The sequence below is a fragment of the Syngnathus leptorhynchus genome, chromosome 22 (assembly GCF_054491065.1).
Source record: "Syngnathus leptorhynchus isolate UIUO chromosome 22, UIUO_Slep, whole genome shotgun sequence".
Classification (NCBI taxonomy): domain Eukaryota; kingdom Metazoa; phylum Chordata; class Actinopteri; order Syngnathiformes; family Syngnathidae; genus Syngnathus; species Syngnathus leptorhynchus.
Window position 1 is genome coordinate 4,056,881 of NC_141216.1, and position 23,423 is coordinate 4,080,303.

The 23,423-nt window shown below is 48.8% G+C and overlaps 1 protein-coding gene across 3 annotated transcripts in view; it reads right to left on the reverse strand.

Annotated features, from left to right (window-relative positions):
• Positions 1-23: 23 nt before the first annotated feature.
• LOC147039477 (adenosine kinase-like) overlaps positions 24-23,423 on the reverse strand; it is a 28,995-nt gene continuing 5,595 nt past the window's right edge. For 2 of the 3 annotated variants that reach the window (XM_085903719.1, XM_085903720.1), the window contains exons 4-11: positions 23,280-23,358; positions 15,644-15,816; positions 14,853-14,961; positions 5,137-5,307; positions 3,539-3,574; positions 2,228-2,342; positions 412-498; positions 24-350 (exon numbers count right to left, since the gene is read on the reverse strand). In XM_085903719.1, the coding sequence (XP_085759845.1) occupies positions 226-350; positions 412-498; positions 2,228-2,342; positions 3,539-3,574; positions 5,137-5,307; positions 14,853-14,961; positions 15,644-15,816; positions 23,280-23,358 (895 nt within the window). In that variant the 3' untranslated portion in view covers positions 24-225. Of the gene's footprint in view, positions 351-411; positions 499-2,227; positions 2,343-3,538; positions 3,575-5,136; positions 5,308-9,937; positions 10,119-14,852; positions 14,962-15,643; positions 15,817-23,279; positions 23,359-23,423 lie in introns of those variants that run through there. The other variant, XM_085903721.1, reaches the window with a different exon arrangement.

The following is a 23,423-nucleotide window of genomic DNA, read 5'->3' on the forward strand; positions in this document are numbered from 1 at the left end:
TTCATCTGTGCGGAAGAAGCGTCTTTTGAGGTTTATTTTATTTAAACAGATGCGGCTCTACTTGGGAGTTTTGCGTACACTCAACAGTTTGACTCCAAAGTACCATTGGGGTGGATATTTATTAGCGCTTGCTCCCAGGATGCTTACTGTGAGTAGAAAATAAAAACGACGTACGTACATAAAATCCCAAGGCTCACGCACGCACGCATGCACGAGCGTATTGGTCTAGTGAAAGTCGGGCTTCTCCGGGAAGGTGCAGCCTACTCGGCGGATGATGACGTTGGCGGCGTAATGTCCCGCTCGGATGCACTCCTCCAGGGGATGCTCCTGGACCAGCGCCGACAGGAACCCTGACAAGTAAAGAATGCACTTCACACATCGTATTTATAAAAATAAAAAAATCCAGCGTACCTCCGACAAAGGCGTCTCCAGCTCCGTTTGTATCCACAATGTGGTTCTGGTTGATGTCCAGCACAGGGAACATGGTCACGTTCTCACCTGCGAAGGAAAAAAAAAACCCCATCTTGTATTTAGTTCTTCTAAAAAAACAACAACAAAAAAACAGGTGAGCTGGGCAAAACACAGACGTGTGTCAAACAAGATCTAGTTTTAGGTTTTTTATTTTGCCACCCAGATGTTCTGGTGCAGCCAATGTCTATAGACTCAAGAATCAGCCTTGCGAAATTGGTGTTGTTTTCCTGCGGGGCAAAACACACACCAACACGACACAATGTTCTTAAATCAACACAATAATCTCTTTCTATTCGCCAGTCAGGCGCTTGCGATTCATCGCACTCTTAACGTTTTTTTTTGTTTTTTTTCTCCCTGGCACATTGATGACAAATAGCAACCCAAGAGGAGGAGCGGGCTGACGAGTAGCGTGACGCGGCCCCTTTCCAAATCATTTGGACACAACAAATACCGTTCCGCTCAAAGGAGACAAAGTCGAGGCTTTTTATGCTTGCCGTCGGTTTTGACCCGTGGCCGGAATCCCCTCAGACTAATTGCCCATATCAAACTCCTCCTAATTTATTAATAGCTTGACTGGATTTATTCCATGGACGAGTCAGACTTTATCAGTGTCGTAGAGAATTGTTTTTTTACTTTTTTTTTGTACGACCGTAACACCCATGTCACACGCGCGGCTTTTGTCACGTCACCGCTGACAACGGAATTGTGCGTATTCTGTTCCTAATCGCCTCATTAGACCTCTTGTGTGGCGCCGATTAACACAGAAGGTCTTTCAACAGGAGTCTCTTTGAAATTAGTCTCAATTAAGCCCTTTATTAGGCAGCGTTCTTTTCAAAAGCGCCAACCGGCGGCGAACAAAGCAGATGAACGTGCAGCGCAGACGCTTCGGTAAGTGCGCAGCTTCCAAAAAAATGATTGTCTTACTTTTAACCTTGAAACAAAAAACACGTTTGGTCAAGGCGTCTTTTTCACCTTTGTCTGGAACTACGCAGTTGAACAACACTCTCTGTGTGAGAAACTTCTTCCTCTTTTTCTGGAACGCTTCCCGTTGCGCGGTGGCCAAAAAAAAAAAAAAATGGAAACACAGCGAGAGGAAGAAATCGCCTTCTTGGCAAAGGCGAAACGTTGGGAAAGGAGTCGACACTGAATCGGCTTCTCTGCGGCGGCGTCAACTTGAAAACATTACACATGCCTGTAATTACCGCAACCGCCGGCACGAGGAGCCTCGCCAAGGCGTATCCAGAAAGACGAGACGTGAGAGAAAACATTTCAACGTGCAGTGCCAGCGTCACTTTTTTTTGCCGCTAATTGATTTTGGCTAATGGGGCGCGGGTAACGTCTTTCCCCTTCGATCCTTTAAGCGATTAAAGTACGGCGATGCCCTCGCATGCGGGCAAGGAGAGCTGGCAGTTAAAGAAAGAAAAAAAAAACTAGCTTAAAAGAGAAGAAGCCTTGTAAAAAAATGTCTGGAGTACGTTCAAGTATTGTGAAGTACTCGCCGGCGTGTTGATTCCTTTTTTTTTTGGACATCTGGTGCCAATAGCGCAACTTCAAAGTGGAGGACGCCTGACGGCTGCGGCGGCCTCTTTCGTGTCAGCCATTTTTTGAGGCCACACATCTGTCGTGGACGTAGACGCGCGACCGCAAGTGGGGCAAAAGTATTGCAGTTGGGCCAAAGTATTGGGACGAATTAGAATGGCTCGTAAATATTAGGAAAGGGAAAATAAACGCGTCAGAGCACTTTTTGGACACCTACCGGTGGTGGCCACGGTGTCGTCCTTGCCCTGCGTGAAGACCACCACCCTGGGCCTGGCCGGGTTATCCTTGGGCAGGTTTCTGGCCAGCCTGGCGATCTCGCCGATGTCGTCCGTCTGCAAAACAAATATCCAATTTAACGAGGCGCCCAAGCAGCGGAAATTCATCAAGTGCCGAGGATCAATACGAGGAAATGATCACAGAAGCTGTGAGTGGGTGGCTAAAACAAGCACACACTATTGATGGCAATTCCTTGAAAAGAAAAGAAAAAAAAAAAAAGCTTTGTGCTGTCAGTGAACTAAAGTGACTGAATTCTTTTATTACTTGTGTGTATTTGTTTTGACATTCGACTTTTCATAAAAATGCTTGCCTTTTCACGGTGACGCTGAAAAACGGTTGAGAAAAAAGCCGCGTTGCTTTATTATTAACTCGTCGGGGAGTGATGAAGCACCCTCAACGCAGTCGTGGGGGGGTCCTCCAAAAACACCCCCCCCCCCAAAAAATGGCGTGCCGTTGAGCTTTTCCACCTCTAAACGCTTTCCAAGCGTCATTTAATCAGCCCCGAGAGGTCGGCGGAGGCTGAGGAAAAGCGGGCGTAACGCTCTAAGTAAGTGCTAATGGTGAGGTTAATGCCGAGGCTGTTTGCGAGCCAAGCTAAGGACGCGGCGCTGCGAAGGGGGGGGAGAAGAAAGCAATTTGTCAGCGTGACTGCGTAGTAGCGCTCCGCCAGACAGCCGACGCACCGGCGCACCAGCGCACGAGGCTTCGGCACGTTGTCGCCCTTCGCTTTTATGTGCCCACCATAAAAAAAAAAGCTGCTTGGGGAGGGGGCATAGCGAGGCATTGGCAGGTAGCTTCAGAGCAGCCTTCAAAATGAAAGATTAAAAACAATAACATCAAGTTCAAAACAAAAATGGAAGAAATAGAAGAGTGTTATTTTTTGCTTCTATCTCTGTTGGGTTATTACGTGCTCCTTGGCTACTTAGGAAAAGAAACGGCCTGCTCGATCCGTCGTCTCTTAAAAAAAAAAAAAAATTCAATAAAGAACATCTGTACGCGATGTCGGGCGAGCAAGGGTGCGTCACGACACAGAGAGAGAAAGAGAGAAGCAGAGAGAAAGAAGAGAGAGAGAGAGAGGCAGCTGAACAAAGAAACCATGACAACTGCCCAATTGCCATGGCAACAGCAGCGAGGCCCGGCGAGTGTAATAGCGCATCAATCACTGTCCAAAAAAGAACTTCATTATCAGCAGAAATCAAGACGAAAGGGAGGAAGCGTCGGCACGTCGGCGTGTGGCTTGTCGACGACTCACCTGGAAGTCCAGCTGCTTTGCGAACGTGGCCGCCTCCTGCAGACACACAACGGTGTGAGAAAAAAAAAAAAATACATCAGGCTATACAATACAGAAAATCGAATGACGATAAATGACAAACATACAAAAATAAACAACTGTGGAGATCATGAGCCTCGCGTGTTGCAACAAAGTGTCTAAAATGGCATCGGAAGGCGCGTCGAGAACGTTGACGCCGCCATAGGATGAAACGATCCTCGGGCTATTTCCAGCACGCTTAAGCTAATAATCCACAATTTCATGGGCAGACAAATGAGCGAGGGGAGAGCAAATCTTCACTTGACTTTTTTTGCCAACATACAATATGTGTCAGCAAAGGAAGCCTTCATAAGTTCATCTTCCAAAGACTGCAAAACGTATCGAAGATGAGCAAACACCAAACGAAGTCGGCCATTTTTTCTTCCAGTGCTGCAAAGGCCTGAAATTTCCAAAATTGCTCTTTGTTGTCTTTCTGGCAAAACCCACCAGAGCAAGGTTGCGATTTGTTCTTTTTTTTTTTTTCTCTCTCTCTTCCATTTAACTAATGATGTCGCTAATATGCGGCGTGACTCATGTGGCTCCATAACTGCACGTCACAACGAAGGTCGGCAGGCCTTCTCCGGGCCGGTGACTCATCCCGGAGAATGCGAGAGCCGCTTTAATTAAAAGCGAGCTTGGCTAGGTTCAATGACACCTTGTGACGGCTCTGCCAATTCCCGTTTAGTGCCTCGACCCCCTTGTGCGGTCACACGGATTTTGAAAGGCACCCGTATGGGAACGCGGGCTCTTTCGTTTTTGTTCCAGCTGAGCTGTGAAAGGGACAGCTTGAAATTAGCACGGCTCCCGTTTCAAAACAGCCCTGCGGCGATTGTGCGCTCAAATCAAAGCGAGACGACCAAATTTGACGAAATTTGGTTCGAAGCTACTTTTTGCCGCATCCCAAAAGAGCAGCAATATAGATAAATGGCACGCAAACATTAAGAAGCCTTACAAGGCCAATCAGTCGGGGAGATTATTTCCGTAACGACGGTCCCGTTTGTCTTAAAGAGCGCAAAGCCGAGCGCAACGCTTCCATGGCCGCTGCCCTTCTTTTTGTGCGCTGCTGCTTTATGTCCTACGCTCAAGAGAGCACGTTGCTAAATCGTTGCTAATTTTACGGCCGGTAATCATTTCTCCCGTCGGGGGCCGTATTAACTCCTGCCGTTTAAAAAAAAAAAAAAAAAAAAAGGATGTTTTTTTCCTGTGTCAGGCGGTCAAAAGGACAAGTCGTCCGCCTCGGCGCCGATTTAGTTTTTTTCCGGAGGAGCGTTCCGACGTGAATCCGTCTGCAAACGGGCAATTATCTCCAATCATTCAAGTCAATAATGAGCTTGTGGAGGCAAAGCGCTACGGTGGCCGCGGACTGCGCAAAACACGCGGCGTTTGCAAAACACACTTCGGGAGGCTCGGAGCAATTAGCAAGGAAGGCAAAGTGCTAGAGCAAGCCATAAATCGAGAGTTTTCTTCCGGCAGCGCACACTCAACTTTAAGAGTTGATTTTTTTTTTTTTTTTTTGGGGGGCTTGTGAGGAAAAGACTTACCGTCTCATTGCCAAACAGGATATCCACGTAAGGCATGACCTCCATCATGGCGGCGTTGAAAAACTGACAGATGAAAGGCGCCGAAAGGTTCATGCAGAAGAGTTTGTTGTTTTGCGAGGCGTGCTTGGCCACCCTCAGCATGGACTCCGGAGACACGGTCAGGAAAAAGCCCTGAAAAGACCACAGCGACCATTTCAAAATGAGCCATTTGACTTTTTTTTTTTTCAATTGCCACTCTTGCTCCATTTACAAATTTGTGTAACACGATCCAGAATGGCCGCCACAGAGTAAAACATTTGAAGTGCCAATTTGTGGGTGGAATTATTGAATGGAAAGAAAGCGAAGGGGGTGGGGGGGCAGTCGATTTGGGACAAAGCCTGCGGTGGGGAAACAACACGCTCGTATCCGATGATGGTTGAACAAAAGTCCGGTGTGGACTCCCCTTACTGAGAAACAAGAGAAGCGCCGTCGCTCATTGTGTGAATGTCCTACAAATCGGGCAAGAAAACAGTTTTAAGTTTCAGGTGGAAACCCGACACAGAAGCGCTGCCCCGCTTTGATACGGATCTGCTTGACCTTGTTTTCTAGCGACGAGCCGTTCTGTAAAACCGGTCGACCGTTCGATAACACCCAAGCCAATAAGGAAGACTTTCGACTGATCCGTTTAATCCTCCCTTACTTTCTCCGGGGCTCGGGCTGCCGGCGCTCAATTAAAAGCTGCGACGCGGTCACCACGGCAAAGACTCCGTCAGGTGAGAAGACAAATGGCGGGAAGTCGCGGCGGCAACCTTGATATGTTTCTTTCGCCGCGTGCCAACGGAGATTGTCTCCCGACACCGGCTCGACGCTGATCAAAGAGCGCCTTCGATATCCTGAGGGCTTGTGAACTTTGAAAGAGTGACTTCCCCTCAGCCAGAACCATGACGCCACATTTCCCACAAGTTAAAATTGAAAATACTGCACATGAACTGATGCCCCAAAGAGCTTCTTTGACATTTTATAGTAGAAGTGGAAAGTCATCACAGCGCAATGAGGATGCAAGATGTCTTGGCTGCTTTTCAAATCAAGGTAGCGGCGAGACGGATTCAAAAAGTCCCACGGTTGAGACTCAAATTCCAGTTTGAATCCGCAACCGGCCGTGAACCGGAACATGGTAAAGTCTTCAGTGGCGTCTCATTTGTGCATTAAATCGACATTTTCGCAATTCCCGTCTGGGAGTCGTGTTCCGCTCCGGCTTATCAGATCACCGCCGCCGATTGTAGCCGACGACCTCGCAACAGAATTGCTCGCCACTGATGACTTGAAGCGACCTGCTCAAGGCTCTCCTGAAACATACGATATTGAGATTAGGGGGCAACCCTTACCTCACCAATTTGGAATTAAAAACGAGGAACGGGTTTCAGCAAATATTTCCAAAAGGTGTCACCGCCGTGGATGCAAAGCGGTCGACCGGGGGTCACTCGAGGTCAAACTCTACCGCGGAGCCAAAGGACGACAGAGCTCCAGTGTTTCCCGTCGGCCCGGCGAAAAGCCGGCGCAGCGGCTCGGAAAATTACAGGTAATTGGCCGAGCCATCGAATCCAGTTTGGCTTTGCCCCGAGAGCCTAAAATAACAAAGCTGTGATTGCTGGAAGGCCCCAAAGAGTTAATTTGATCCACGTTTCTACACCCACCTTGAAATGTACCCCCCCACACCCCTCCCCCTTGCAAATACTCTCCATCTGCCAGATTACATTGACGCAGCGGGAGAAGGTGAGGGGAGCGCCCTCGCTCATGACCGGCTGAAGGCTGGCTGTCAAGCTAAGAATACACTCAGACTGTTTGTATTGAAAGAAAAAGATGAAGTGTTCCACCTAATTGGTGCTGGGCCACATGCTGCAGCATTTCAACAAAGGAGCCTCTTTTCCTCACCTGACTGACTGATGGACATCAGCCACCTTTAAACTTGACCCCCCCCCCCCCCGAAGTTTGCTAAGTAAGCTGTCCATTAAGGAAGCGGTGAAAAGGTGTCCATGTCGTAAGATGGACTGGTTTGGGTGCGAGCAGAGACAAGTTCACGTAGCAACATCCAATTTAAAAGCAAGCCCAACCCAAAACGATGCCCGAAAGAGATTGGATGGACAGGAATGGCGACATTTTGGTTCCACCGGACCATTCCCAGAGCAAAAACCTGTCCAATCTGTGGAATTTAGCTGCCAAACTGGAAACGCCAAGCCTAAAGCTGGTTTCGCTTCGCCACGTCTCATTTATTCTAAAAAGGAAGTGCTAAGGTGGGGTGAGAGCATTTCAAAATGTAAACACAAATAAAAGAATCATGTCAAAAATGCAACGGGAGGTCACGAATAGTCACAAACTGGAATAAAGTGGCTTGCCAAAAAAGTGAGCCAAGGCTTCCGAAATTGCTTACCAACGCGTTCTGATCGAGCGTCGACTCGCTGTACATTTCCTGAATCGCATTTGCCGATCTTTGCTCCCTAAAAATGATTCCATTTACGCCCGAGTCACGCTGAGGTTTTCGAACTCGCCGACACTAACAGCGTGTTTTACGCTCTCAACAAGCAGCAAGTGCGGGACTGCAGAGAGAGCAGGGAACGGGGGGAAAAAAAAAAAAAAGGCCAAAGAGAAAAATCGATTGCCCGCAGGCGAGGAGTGTGAACTTTCATACCTTAAGTCCAATTTCCTTGAAAGCTGAGGCCTATGCAATGTTTTTTTTTTTTTGGGGGGGGGGGGGGGGGGGGTTGTATATTCAAGAGGAGCACGGCTGATTGTCAGCAAGTTTTTAGTGGATTTTGTTTTTCTATTTATGGTGTTAACTTCCTCCCCTCTATAAAAACGCTCAAATATTTGTGGCAGAATGTTCCCTCCCGTTCCAGAGTGGCGCGGGCGGGCCAAAAAAAAAAAATAAAAAATTAACCACCCGGCGACAGTTTGTGGAATTTGCATCTTGCAGGCATCAGGCTGCTGTGCTAAAGACATTAAAGGGCGAATAATTGGCTTTTAATTTGACGAGGCTTCGGCGTAGCCATCGAAAGCAAACCACGTAAGCTTTTTAGCGTCCCTGAAAAAGTCAAAAATTGCAAATGTCCACTTTTTCATTGTTATTCTGAAAGAATGAGCCCTCAAAAACAAGCCGCCGCGTGAAAAAAGAGCCACTTAAAAAGAAATGGCTGCCTCCTAATTGGGGCAGAAGAGAGAAGCCACGTCAGAGTAAACAAAGTCTGATCGATGGCAGGGATTAGATCCAGAACTTTGCTCAAAGAAGGGGAGGGGAGGGGAGGGGGGGGGGGGAAGAGTGAGTGCACCTTGTGACCACGTGTCGTCAACTTGATCACATCTGGGTTATTTGCGTGACGGGAGCGCGGCGCTTCAAGTCAGGCCGCATTCACGACTGCTTCCTTCAAATGAAAAGCTCCCGAGTTAACATGAAAACACTGTCACGTATCCAAATAGGCATTCAAAATAACTTTTTAATCCGAAAATTTATTTGAAAGTCTTTGTAATGCAAAAAATAATCCTGACAATTTTTTTTTTTTAAAAATGCAGCGCTTGACCGATTTAGCTACAACGAGCAAATAAATCCGGCGCGGCCTTCGAAAGGGCGCGCGGCGACCCGGCGGGAAGTAAATCACGGCGAGTCTCCTTGAACCGCTGCCATTTGATTAGAAAAGAGGTTAAACAAGCGCCATCATAAATATGTCATGTTTGGAAGAGCGGGGGGGGACATCGGCGCTGCGGCTCGGAGCACTTAAGGAGCGCCGCGTGGCATCCCTTACGACTTTTGTCGAGTCAATGGCCTCTTCCAAGACTTTGGAGTAGGTTTGCTGTTTTCAGCATTAGCCTTTCCTCGTCAAGAAGCCCAAAACGATGTCATACGAAATGGAAGCGCGAAAAAACGAAGCGGGGCAGTGAGTAGCGCCGTCTGCTGGCTAAGTTTTAAAAAAAAAGTCATTTGGAATTATTATTGTTTGATTTTGTGTTTGAGATTCTACAGAAATATTAGCATTTTAGTGTATTGTTGATTTACATTTTTTTTTCTTCCCCTGACACGTTGGTGTGTTTGGGGAAAAAAGCTTTCTTGATTCCTGGCATGCCAGAGAAAGGTCCTGCGAGGATTACATTGGCTAAGCTCTTATCACTCCAGGAAATTCACTGGAAAGTGCACCGAGTAGAAAATCAAAGGAAAGCGTTATTCTTTTCAACTTTCCGCTCGCTGAGAAAACTTATTTCTCCTCAGCCACTCTACTTTTCGTCACGCAGGAATTTTCCATGCGGAAAATGTAAAGGCAGGTGATTTGAAGAGAGGGAGTCGGGGGGGGGGGGGGGGGGGGGGGGGGGGGAGGCCCGCCGCTGTTCAGGACAAATGTTGATTATTTGCGCCATGGCGACGAGGGTGGGACGAATATCAACGCATGCTAATTTGGATGAACATTTTCTCTCTGCGATAAAATTTGTCAGCGTCGCCGGCGAATGTTACCATCCCAATTATCGACTCTCCCGCGCGTTAATTGGGCGGCGAGTTTGCCGGTGAAGCGAGCGTGTCATCGGGCCCGCGGGGAGACGACGGCCATTAGCCGCAGGACACCCCCCTGATTGAGTAACGCGCTCGAGGAGCATCGAGGCGGCGCCTGGGCCAATTCGATCAATAAACTTTGATTTGGCGCGATGCAAATGGCGACGGCGCTCGCTCACACGGCGGGATGATGCCGCACGACTTCTTCCGGCGTCATCCAATCATCATTAGCCTTTCTCAGGGCGTGAATAAAACGGTATTTTTCCGGGCATTTATCCGATTTGGTCATACTTGAAGCGCCGCGATGGCTTGACTCGATGGCGCGCCCTCTACTGGACGGCCCGACCCAGTCCGTCGCATCAGCGGTGCGGTCGGCACGGGACGTCAACCTCACTCCTCCTTTTCCTCCCGAGGTGACTAATTGGCACATGCGATGGATGCCTGCCAGCGTCCAAACGAGCTCCGCAGTCTGCTGCAAACCAATTAGAGGGAGGCGTGTTATTTCTCCGTCGGCAATGGGAAATAATCAATCCGGTCGGTTCTGAGCGGAGGGGAAAAACTCGTGCGGAGCGGTGGATTTCCGTTGAGTAATTAAAGCGAGGGTGGGCAACCTACGGCCCTAGGTCTGCAAAATGCAACGGGCTATTGGCGTCAACTTAGCGTGTGGCTCCGAGCTATACACTCGACCCAAATAGTTGCCGATTCAAGAAATAAATAGCAATACTAAGTCATTGAGTCCCTTTTTGTTCCTTTTTTTTTTCGTTTAATTTTAGCCGCCCTCGCTCGCGTGGATTCATGCCCTTCTTGTGTGCACGAGTCAGCTTACATCTTGTTACTATGGAGGGCCGGGAGGAAGGCTTTGTCAAAATGGGGCCGTTGTTATTGTTTTGATTGCCCACCGCCGCCCCTCCCCTCCACGATTGCGCCACGCCATCTGCAACGAAGGCACGCACATAGCGAGCTTCAAAAAGGACTCGAGGTCTGTTTTGTATTTACGGCGGACCGGCAATCTCCTTCGGAGGGATGCGGACGCCATGTCGGGCGCTAATGGGAACGTTCCCTCAAGGCTCCGGCCATCGACACAAGCGAAGGCTGAGAGGAGTCGCTGAGAGTTTTTGCATAACTCTGCCGGTGTGCAAACGTTTGGAACGATCATTTTGAGCTGACCCTCAAAATGGCTTCTGAAGAATAATTAAGAAAAACTTTTTCCGCTCTGGCCCTAACAGAGTGCAACACATGAAAAGTCCATCACAGGCGACTTGTTTGTATTATGTCCCCGGGACCGAGATTTTATTTCTGACACTTTCCAAATTGTCCTTGACAAAAATCCGTGAATCCTCCCGAGCCGCTAAGAACAAACATTTCGGAAAACGATTTCTCAGTTGACGCGCTTTGCATTTGACAAAATAGTTTTGGAGGGCAAGGCGGGCAAACCCTTTTGCCTACTCCATTTCTACGAGCTCGAGTTTCACGACCAGGCATCCAAATAACTTATACCGCCTCTTGAAGCTTTGGCTAAATTTGTAATGCCAGCGCATGTGTGTGTGCGCGGCTCAAGTACATCGGCAGTGTGTTCTCATCCCATCGGGAAGAAAGAAAAAGAGAAAAAACACCCGAGGCGCTATATTTAGTCACATGGTGGCATGTGAGCAGTCTCCATGACAACAGAGCAAAAATGTCATCCTCCTCCACTCAAGATGCATTCAAAGAAGTCAGGGGAAAAAGGTTAAGAGGTATAAACGTCGGGTCAACCCCCGACTTGCCGTTAACAACGCAAAGTAATGTACTGCCGGGTAATGAGGGGGCTACGCTAAGTCGATGGAGCGCTTGTAAACATTACGAGGCCGTCGTTTCTCCTCAAAAGCCGCACGGAAAAGAAGGAGAAAGTCGATGAAAAGTATCGGCGCTTGCCAATGGAGGGAGGCCAAACTGGCAGGGGGAGGGGGGGGCGCTCTCGTGGCAGAACGTAAACAAAGCAGGAATGCTGGGAAGAAAGAAAAAAATAGAGAGGAATAATCACAAGTTGAACATCTGCTAAGCACTTGCACGTACGCACACGTCATGAGTGAAGACGAGCCACATCAATCAAGGAGCGCTCAAAGCCGCAGCCACGAGATTGTTCGTTATGTACTCCGAGTGCTTCTATTTTTAAAATGTTTCCTTTTTAAATTTCTTTTCACGAGTAAACATTAGATGTCTTTTTTTTTTTTTCGATGGATGCTCTTAAACGTGCCTTCACTGTGCAAGTGGGAGGAGCCGGATGTCGCCGCCTGGTATCGATTCCACCGAGGCTCAGGCGCCGTAATGAAAAAAAAAAAAAAGGGCGGCTCGGCACTCTAAGCCTCCATCTTTTTTTTTGCCCAGGAGATGTCAAACTCCGCCGAGTGAATCTTAATCAGACACTCGAGCGGGTTGGTCGCACTCCCCGGTGAGAGTATCAACACGTGGCCATCAGGCATTATTCGCCGCCGCCAAGTGGCTCTTTATTTTCCCTCGCCTCGGCAAATAATTACTCAAGTCTATTCAATTAGGGCGGGCGGGCGGGCGGGCGGGGGTCGATTCTCAGAGGTAGCGTGAGTTGTCGATGCGGAGGCCGCCGAGGGAGGGCGATGAGGTGAAGGCAAAAGTCGACATACAGATATCCGAGTTTAGAAAATAGAAACTTATCGGGAATAAAAAATGAAAAGCCACAAGAAAACTAAACTCAGATGGACAAGAGAAATGAACTTTTGTACTTAGCTACTTTCTACCTACCAGTGCTAAGCCTAGCTCGTGCTGACTCTTGCTCGGGTTGCTGGAGCCCCGCCCACCTAACCTCGCACCCCGACAGCTCATTACCACTCAATTAGGCAGGTGCAGCCCAGGCGCAACGACGCCCCCCCCCCCAAGGTAGCTCACTGGCGCGGAAAGACAGACACTCGACGGCCGAGCGCCTCTTATTAGACTTGATTGAAATTCCATAATTGGCCACACATGCCGAACGATCGGGACGGCGTCATCGTAGATTCACAAGAATTCCGTGCCGGCAATTAGGGAAGGATAATCGCATGCGATTGACTAAAGTGTCAGCTTGACGAAAGGGCTGCAGCTCCTGCAGAGCTCCAGAGGGGGGCGCCGGACAAAATATCGCTACAGTATCGTTTTTTTTTTACTTTTTGGGCAAAATATGACTGTATTGATACACAAATGCAAAATGTTAATATTATGCCTGACCAACACGGGTATGACGAAATATTATGAGGACGTTTCATGTTGCGATAAAGCGCACGGTTTAATCTCGTGATCCAGAACGTGTTTCACGGTTATCTGGCAGGGGTTGAGAAAAGGGCGGGAGAAAAACTCACAATCCCTCCGAGCGGCTCGACAACACGAGGGGGGAACGCTGACCCTCGGGAGAGTAGCTTGGAAGGGAGATGAATTGATGTACAAATGTATTTAATAAGCCTGGCCACAAGTCAAACCTGGCACAAAAAAATGCGGCTCGGATTCGGATCGGCGGCCGAGCGCTATTGTAACTGATCGCCGGCAAACAAAGCGGGGGACACTGCCAGTTTTTGACCGCCCCCCTCCATTTTATTCCCTCCTTTCCTTTCCTGCATTTTGCCTCGTGATCCCTCCCGAGCGATGTGTAAGGACTGATGGTGGGGGGGAGGCTTTGCACGGGGTGGCGCAGTGTGAGTAGTGAGCAAGAAGGAAGAGGCGGGAGGGGGAAAAAAAAAAAAGCAAAGCTGCAGATAAACAGCAGCGGCGAGGAAGCTCAAGGTCAGGGTGAGGACGCTCGCCCCGTTTCGGTTCGCCCGCTCGTTGGGAGTAAACAGATCGATGTCCATTTTGCATTCTTAAAGAATGAGAAGACTTCAAGCGCAATATTAACGACGCTCGTAATTTATCAGAGTCATTACATCATGATGAGACATGGATTGAATGGCAAGAAGAAGGGAGAAAAAAAAAAAAAAAAGGAGTTTCATCCTGCTAGGGGACAGCCAATTGATTGTATGAGGTTTTGTTGTTGGCCAGTTGGCAGAGGGCGCACAGCGTCTCCTCCATCTCTCCTTGGCTCATTTTGGACCATCTGCGCCCGCCGGTAATTAACGGGGCCTTTTTACAGCCAATTGTCTGGCGCCCTCCCTCTCCATCATCAACCCGCCCGTGACCGGAAGGTGCACTGTCTGTTTTAAAAAAAAATATATATATATTTTTTTTTAAATATATTTACTGTTCCCGTTGCATGGCGGGTTAATGCAAAGTGGCAAGTTGAAGGATGCATCCAGCGGGAGGAGATCAAATTACAGGGCAAAGCGCTCAGTGGGAAGAAAAACAAGGCGGTGGCGGGAGCGGTGATGCTGCAGAGTGGATAAAAGAACATGATGAATCCACATTAGAGGGAAGGCGGGGGGGGGGGGGTGAGTGGCATTGAGAGGAAGGACGGGAGGGAGGCTAACTGGGCCAGCATGAAGACATGATCCCGAGCAATTAGAGTCACTCCCACAATGCGTCAACACGTCAGCCTACCGCTCTGACCTTTCGCGCACGGCCCGGGACCCGAGCGCAATATCGGCATGTCTCGTATTCTTGCATCTCGCCGCGCACTATCGATTTCATTAGCCTCCGTCCGCTAGGCCTGTGGGGAAACATTGTTATCGTTTTCTGTTCTGGTGCATTTTTTTTTTGCGACAATTGCGGATTTCACGGGTTTTACATTTGGATATCGATATATTTAATCAACTCGGGGCGTCACGCGTCAAAACGACGTGTTGCGATACAGAATCGGTGTGAAATCTCAAAACGAGGCCATCGTCGCCTTTTGTCTCCTGATCTAGTTTGGACACACAAGCATCAAACGTGTTTATTATGCCCGTCAGTCTCCAGCCTGTTAGCGAGTGTAAGTTCCAACACCGCCCCCCCCCCTCCCCTCCGCCCCTTTCCCATCCTCTCCCGCCTTTGTTATTCCTCTTTGTGCAACGCCTTGCCTAAGGAGCCCCATTTCCTAGCAACGGCCCGCCACCCAGCATTTGGCAGCATTTCAACATTCTCGCTCTTTGTGGGAAACGCCAGCGCTCGCTCGCTGCCTGCCTGCTCTCTTGGCTTCCGCCACCAGCTATGATGATGAAGACAGAGAATGTGACTTGCTTGCTAATGAGACGTCGAGGCTAAAAGGATGGTGAGAGGGAGGGGGGGGGGGGGGGTGTGTGATGGTGCCACTTACTGCAATATAGTAGACCTTGGCTTTGGTCGCCAGCTCCCAGTTGCTATCCAGGTCCAGATGTTGTTCCTTCTTGTAGCATTGCGCTGCAGCCAGGTTGGCCACCAGGGACCTGTACAGGAGGACAGTTAGACCACTTCAGGCTTACTTCATAATAATAGCTTCCATATTTTCAAATCAGTGCATTTCTGGAAAAGTCTCCAAATTTTGTGGGTTTTTTTTTTATCACATGTACAGCCAACGCAAAACTGTGAGGGTTGGGGGAAAAAAAAAAAAACAGGCCAAGTTGCTTGTGAGTGCTGATGGCGGTGGTTAGCTGGGAGTGGCGGATATCAAAAGGGAGGCAGGTGGCATTATGTTAACACGGGTCATTAGGTAGCGGACGGACGGGCGGGCGGCCTCTTTATGAGCGAGCGAGTGCCACAATCTGAGCTTCTCGATGAGAGGAGAGCAGGTGCTCTGACACAAAAGCGCTGGCTGCTCTGAGCCCATTTCAATGAGGGCAGGCAGAGCAGACAGATCGCAAAATTCGAACCGGGACTTCAAACTAATTTCTCACGACTCCATCCGATTGGAAGTTATGGGCCGGGCGAGCTTTGGCACCGTCTTGAGCAACGAGAAATATTCCGCCGCCAGACTCCCCGAACGCAACGCGTGACCTTTTCACGACTTGACATCAGATGAGTTGGGTTGCTGACGCACTCGCCGACTGACAATCAATTTCGCTTTCGACTAAGGCGGAGCTTGATTTGTTTAGAGTTGAGTGATTTGTTGGCGTGTTCCCGGGCGCTCACCGGTTGTCGCCGGTGATGCAGGCGGCACAGGTGCCGGTGGGCTCGCGGTTCTGCTCGTAGTAGCGGGCGTCCACGTGCGCCTCCTCCGACTTCTTCTTAAGAATCTCGCCGAAGCGGTCGGTGCCGATGCAGCCGAAGAAGGTCGCCACCTTGTGGGGCTTCTGGATCATCCACTGGGGCAAAAAAACAAAACACCCTCAATTATTTTTACAATTACGGCGGGACATTTGAATTCAATTCGCATACGCTCAAGCCTTCCAAGAGTCCTACGATAACGTGTGGGATTTTTAAAAATCAAAAAGGTTGCACACGTGAATGGTGTTGAAAGTGCTGGACATAATCGTGCGTGCGCAAATTGGTGGCGAGAAGTGCACTTCTTCTTCTTCTTCTGCCGCCGCTCTAACCTTACTTGCCGCGGGCGCCTGGCACTTATCAAGGTCAGCGGCTCGGGTACACGTCAAGTCCAATCTGATTCTGCCGTCGCCGTGATGAGCTCCCAAGGTTAGGCTGTAAATAACGACATGTGCCGAGCGAGCGGCCGCTCAGGTGGGAATACGTGCCCCCCCCCCCTCCACCCCACGTCCCTCAGATGACAGCGTGGTGAATCACAGCAGCGCCCTTCTTCTCCTCCTCCTCCTCCTCTCTGTTTGACCCTCGGCTGTACTCTCACTGCCAACTCAGCTTGTCATTTTGCAGGGTCGTTAACAAGCGCACATACACTAACACGCACATGAGTACACGGTGCGCCCACGCAGAGAAAAAGCTTGACAAACACACACACACACACACACACACTTGTGCTTATTGCCAGAAGCTGCCTTCCTCCACTAATAAAAACAAAGCGGCAATAGATAAGAAGAAAAATGTCTGAAAATATAAATGGACAGACATTTCCACCCCGGAGACAATCCTTCTCCATTCACAGATGAGGCGTGATAATGTTGCTTTTAGGCTTTTGACTGGGCGGAAAATGACTGAATGTAAATTTCCATGGAAAGTTAAGAAAGGCAATTTGGGAAGTTTTCCAAATTGGAAGCATTCCACAAGGGGGGGGGGGGGGGGGGGGGGAATTGTGGAAATGAATCACTTTGGAGGATGAATATAAACACTTAAATGGAACAGAGAGCTCTGCTTACGCAATCTTCAATTTAATAAATTCTTGCTTCAATCCCAATTTATCCCAAAAAATGCTACGGAAAGTTTCCGCCGTTCAAAATTGCTGTCATTTGGAAATTTAGCCTGTAGCTCCAATAATACATTGCAAATGACTCTAGCAGGTTTCCATCTTACGGACACTCGGTCGGGTGCGTGGGAAGCAACTTTGAGGATGGGCTGCACCTGAACTGAGAAGGCTGCTTTATATTTATTGGGGGCTCCTGCTAAAAAAAAAAAAAAAAAAATGCACGCCGCTATCCAGTTACGGGCGCCTTTATGTCCTCTGCAGACTTCTGCGGACGGAAATATCAACAACGAGCTTCTCCGCTTGCGTTTGTCTGCACAGGTAAGCAGAAACAAAAAAAAGCTGCCGGCTGACCTTGAGACGCTCGCCATTCAATCAGCCGGCAAAGTTGTGCCATTAAAACCAGACTCAACCAATTGCGTATTATTCCCAATCGATTTTTGCATTTTTTTAATTTTTTTTTAGAGGGGAGAAAACATTGCTGCGATAACCTTCCAGATTCCTTTTGGCTGGTGTGGAGGTGCGCCAGACAACGCCGCCAAAGCCATCCATCATCCCTCACCTCAACACTCCTCCCATCCTCCCACATGAGTGATAAATTAGCCGCCGCCTGGTCTCTGGCGAAAAATATGGCCGTTAATGGCAAAGCATAAAGAAGAGAATTCGTATCATCACTCCAAGCGGATAATAAACGGCGAGGTGCGATGACTACAACGCCGTCGTAATTCTGCTCTGGTTAAGGCTGGACTCGACTAAATCACGGCACTTGCGTCAAACGAATGGAAGAAGCTCCATCCATCCAGCCAAAGACAAACGTTGAGCATGACACACTGCCTGGAAAGATCATTCTTCATCGTTTTTTTTTGGGGTGATATTTCCGCAAAGAGCCTCTTGAAGGCATTTCTCGAGTGGCTTCCAGTCAACACAGAAATCCAATATCCCGCTACAGGTGCACGTTCTCAAGAGGGGAACCCTCCGTTTGGTTCTAGCAGATGACACGGGGGCCCCTCCTGCTCGCCGGCGCTCGGCCCCTCGACGGAAGGCTCCGAGCGTAAATTCAAACGGCGCTATAAATCAAAATATAGATTTTCAGCCGGCCGCACTTTCCCCGGGAAGGGCTGCAATAACAATGTCATCCGACTCGGCCCGCTTGCCGTTATTGCGCTTGGCCGGCGGCCGACGCGGGGCCCCCGCGCGTCCTGCGTGTTTTACAAAAGAGCGATGGAAACGTTACTGACCTACTTAACGCCTGGCGTGTTAAGGCAAGACGAGAGCATTTGCGAACGCTCGCCCGAAAAATGAGCGGCGCTCGCCAGATACGACACCCGCCGTCGCCAACCGTGCCAATTCGGCGACTTTGCGGACGGCCGGGAGAAGACAATGCGCTCCGTGGAAGCCGAGTGAATCATGCCGTTGCTATTTCCATGATTGCTGCGTGCGCCAGCGAGGCCGTCCGTCTGCCAAAAAGTGAATTTGATCACATTCATGTGTGCTCTCCCATTAGAGCCAGCGCTGGAAAACTTGACGGCGGCGGCGGCGGGATGACCCGGCTGACCTTTTTTTTTTGTGACTATGATGACCTAGACTACAACAAGCGATTCTGGACAGTGCTTTTGATTTTTTTTCAAACGTAACTACCAGACGTTGTCGACCCTAGCGCTAACTGAACGCTGACCTCAAGCCCTTACCCGAGCTGCAACCCCTAAAAAAACAAGCAAAAAAAAAACAATACAAATCAGATGTTTGTCTGTCTGCCAATTCATGGCAGCAAAAAACAGCGAGAGGCTTTTTTTCAGCTAGCAAATGGACCGTAAAGTGCACATTTTTTCATTATTTTTCTTCTTGCCGCGGCGCCTCCTGTTGGCTTTGGCAGCTGGACGCCGACTCGTTGGCCGCTGCCGCGCCGACCCGCAATTCTTCAAGAGAAGAAGCGAGGCAGCGCCTGGAGTATACGCTCCAAGTGTTGCGCAAATCTCTCCTAAAAGGTCAATAAACGTCGACGGGGGAAGAGCGCCGCGCCGCGAGAGGGAGTGGAGTACAAGACAACAAGTCCTCCGTGGGAGTAATTACGAGCGCGCTCCGAGCGGCGCTTAAGCGTTACGAGCCAGTCGCTCGGTGCTCTGAAAACTCAGCCGGGGCTCGACTCAAATATTTGCCGCCGAGGGTGTGGAAGAGCTCATTTGAATAAACACATCTTGACTTTTAGGATGGGGAACTAGCATCGTTTGAGTGCATAAAAAAAATAATAATAATTGGAGGCGGACTGTAGAAAAACTAATTTAACAAGTTTCAATATGAGCAATCGTTTTCTTTGCAGAGGATAAATAATATATACAAGTCAAGCCACGTGCGGCATGTTATTATTTCCTTTAATGCGCACTTGACAGTTAATAGTGATCATTGCACACTTAAGACGGCGTTCTAATGGCGGACGACGGGAAAAGCAGCCCCCCTCCCGGTGCTTTTTCTGCTTCCAGACATTGAAACAATGTCGCGTGAAGTTTTTTTTTTTTACCGCATCGTTTATAGCGTTGATCCGTTCAGTCAGGCAAAACGCCCACTTTGCCGACGTGTGCCGATTTCATAGCGGCGTGACAAAATTCATTCTGCTCAAAGGTCTGTTTGCCGCGAGTGTTGTGTTTATGTACAGTGCGTCGGTGCCATATGGAGCCGCGCGTGTGGAAATAGTCCACGCCGGCCGGCCACAGATGGTGGGGATGCAAACATACTCGCGTACACATTTGTCTTAGCAAATCATCTGCTACCGCGTATTGCCAAATGACGACGCGGAAACTTTATTTTTACAGCTAAGATGAATTTGAAATCTGGGGATCAGAATCGGATGGACATTAAAGTAGAACTGCGTTTGTTCCTGTGCGGAGGAATGGCCCGGTGAATGCAGGCCTTCCTTTTGGCTCAGCCTCCACTCTGGATTTGTTTTTTTTGTTCCCCCCCGCTCCGTCTTTTCATTCTCCCGCCCACTCGGCGCTGAAAGTGGCTGTGACGACGCTTGGCTTTTTGTTGTGGAGAGCCTAGCACAACGTGTCCTAGTTAAAGTCAGCCAGCCCCATCTGTAATTACACAATTACCGCGGCGGAATCTGTCATGACTTGCTTAGTGACAGCCATGTTTATGAACACAAAAGAATTCTTCAGGTTTTGCCCCCCCCCCCCCCCCTTCCGTTATTCCCCTCCAGGAAAGCGCGATAAGGCCAAAAATAGCCTCCTGGCAATATTGACTTAAAACTTTAACCCAAGTTTGAAAACCTCAACCCTAATTTGAGAAGGAAACCTTAAATAGCTGCACAATTATGCCAAACTCTCACGGTGCTAAATTCCAACTCTAATGATGACATATTATCTTAATTGGCGGAGGGATGCGAATCAACACGAAAGACGTGAACGCTGCCGGGGGTTTTTTTTTTGTTTGTTTGACGCGAGGGGCTGTCATAATCCTCGCCGCCAGCGCAGGCGACAATTACACCCGGCAGACGGCGTCATTGTCGCTCGCCGCTCGGCTATTATTGCGGCCGACAAAGCCGCTGACAGCTCATCGGCGGCCGCTAATCCCGCAGGCTGAGGTTGCGATACCGCATTCCCCGTGTGGCGCAACACCGCTGGGGATAATGACGGGCCGGGCGCGCGTTTCTCATCCGTCTGCATCATCAACTGTCAGACAAGTACAAAAAAAAAACATTAGCGCTGTTATTAGTGCGACGAATTCGAGGGACGGAAATTTGAAACCTAACTGAGCTGAATTTGAAAACCCGAGTCACCTTAACTTTTTCGAGAGAGGAGTCGACCAATTTTCTTGCCCACCAACGTGGACGATTGTCGTCATCGGAGAAGCTCGGCTTTGCCGGGGCGGCTCCCGTTCTCGCAGCCGGCTAATTACATCGTACATTGTGATGTTAGGAAACATCAAGGAAATAACATGGCGACTTTAGAAGCCCGCTTGCCAATTAACTTTTATGACTTTACAGCTAAGTAGTTGACATTCCCGGCAAAATAAATGGCTTACGGTTCTCACGGCTGGCTAATTATAGAAGAGGGCACCGATAGGTTTATGACCCATCCGATTCTTGTCAGAAAATGAAATGATTGATACTTTTCGGCCCCTCCCCAACCCCTCCCCCTATTTTTGGCTGCCATGACTGCAGACTGCTCGGCTCGCCTTCCAGTAAAAGTAAAAGCTTGGCACTTTTTGTGCAAAGGAGCCATTTGTTCAGGTGAAAAGGGAACTTGCACGCTAAGCAGAAGCCGGACAGTACGCGGGTGAGCGGGCAGGGGGGGGGGGATCCCACATTCATCACACACGAGGATGTTCATCAAAAAATAATTGCCGAGGGCTTTTATGTACACTCCCCGTGAGGTGGAATAAGGGGCTCATACCAAAATGTTTGCCGCTTCAACCTTTAACTCGGAGCTTAACCCTCACCTCGGTTGATAATCACAAGTTAATTGCCTGCAGATATCTGCAGCTACGATGTACTTAGTACGATCGAGTAGCATTCGGCACGCAAAGAATTTTTGGGGTTTTTTTTTGTTTATGCATTAAAAACAGAAAACTGGTTGCAAGGTTTGGGCAAAATTTCTAGCATGTAATTAATAAGCCTCGGGTCCTTTTTCCCTTGAGTTTGTTTAAGAGCTTCGGTAAGAATAGCAGCACATGAACCCCCCCCCCCCACAGCTCCTTTCCTGTAGCCCCCACCCGCGGATCCGCTCCAGAAAGTCGCACGTCTGCCGAGTGTCAAGTCGCTAAGTTGAGCTGCTGCTCCTGCCGTCGCTGCCATAAAGCCGGTGGGAGAGCTCGGAATAATCTCGCCGATGTTAATGATGCAATTTATATGTGAGGGCCATGCGCTGTTTTGGCAGAGTCTTTCCGACTCTTCGGGCCTCCAGCCCCCCCCCCCCCCCCTTTCATTGCTAGATGGTGGCGTGGGCGGAGGATGTCAAGAGCAGCGCTAAGTGGCATTACCATTAGTGTCTGTCTGTCTGTCTGTCTGTCTGTCTGTCTGTCTGTCTGTCACTGTGCCGCAGCTTTTTCTTTCGCATCCGCTGCGCCCTCACCTCCGCATTTTCCATCTTGGCCAGTCGGGTCTGAATCGACTCAAAACTGTTGATGGTATTTTTTTTATGCGCTAAACAAAAGAGCCGCGGATAAGTTGAACAGGGTTCCAGACCCCTTGTCAGTTTTTCCATCCAAACATAAAACAAATATCTCATTTGGATTTCATTTCGTGCCTGGCACGTCACGACGACTCGCTAAACTTTTGAACTCGGGAGGGAGAAAACGGTGACGGTAATTGCAGGCTGTGCTTTGTTTCCTAAAGAGAAGGGGAAAAATATGATGCTTTCAACCCAAAGTATTTTTCCTCTCTTGTTGCTGTGCAACACAGAAGGACAGAAATGCGCACGATAAATTTTACTGTCAGATGCTAAAAAATACAAAATAAATGAATCCATAATTGCGTAATCACTACCGATTGCGAGTGATATCAATTGTGGTGAATTTTGATCATGCTTGATAATCCAAATGAATTCTTATTATCCAATTTATCTCTTCTTTTTGTCCATTTTTATTTTTTATTGCTTCGTGTGTGGCGAAAAGTCACCGACTATAATTTAGCGCTCAGTGTGCTAAAATAATAAACTTTTTTTGGGAGAAGCGAAAGACCAGCGAGAGTTTTAATAGCGCGACGGAGGCTAACATTTCTGCCGCTGGATGATTAAGGTGCAAGGTCGGGGCTCTTACCGACCTGAGTCGCTAATACCCAATGTCCAGTCACGAGGAATGCGTGTCCTAACAGGCGTCATTAAGCGCAAGGAAGAAGGAAAGAAGGCCTAATGGGCTCTTTTAGCAACGAGCGCTGGATGGACACAAAAGCGCCACTCTTTCTCCTCTTGTTGGCTAAGTGGTACCAGGCGCAGGAATTTCTCCATTTAGCCCGTCACTGCTCTTTATTTGTTTAAGCGGACCAGCTATAAAAGGCAAACATTAGCTCATGGCGTGTTTTCACCCGGAGAAATAAGTCAATGAGACGTCAGACCTCCCATTTCCGAAAAAACTTGGGGATCGCTCTGCTTTTTAAATCCAACTTTTGGGTGAGACACATGCGTTTCCAATTAGCCGGGCCCCCGTTCGGACCTTCTGCAATGGAGCGGGTCTGAGGAAATGTTCAACAGGCATCATAAGCTCAACAGAGACGTCCCCCCCCACACACACTCCCCACTTTTTTCCAAACGGTAATCAAGACGTGGCTGTAAATGGATGACTGCAAACGCTGCGGAAAATCGGAATCAATCAAGAAAAGTCGAAAGGGTCGCTGACACGTTGGCAAAGTCATTTGTCTCTTTGTTGCAAATGAAGCAAGGATGCTGATTTGTTGGGATTGGAATGAAAACACTTATTTTTGCAGGACCGAGGCAATCTTTCGGGTGAATGACACAGACTAACCTGGGCGATTTTCACCGAGTTCTGCGTGGAACCGCCGGCGTGATATTCAACTTCTTTCCTCTTGACAATTTCTTCAAACCTGAAAAAGAAAGGTCTCATTTTAACGCTCACGCAATAAACGGCGGCCATTTTCAATCGACCGAC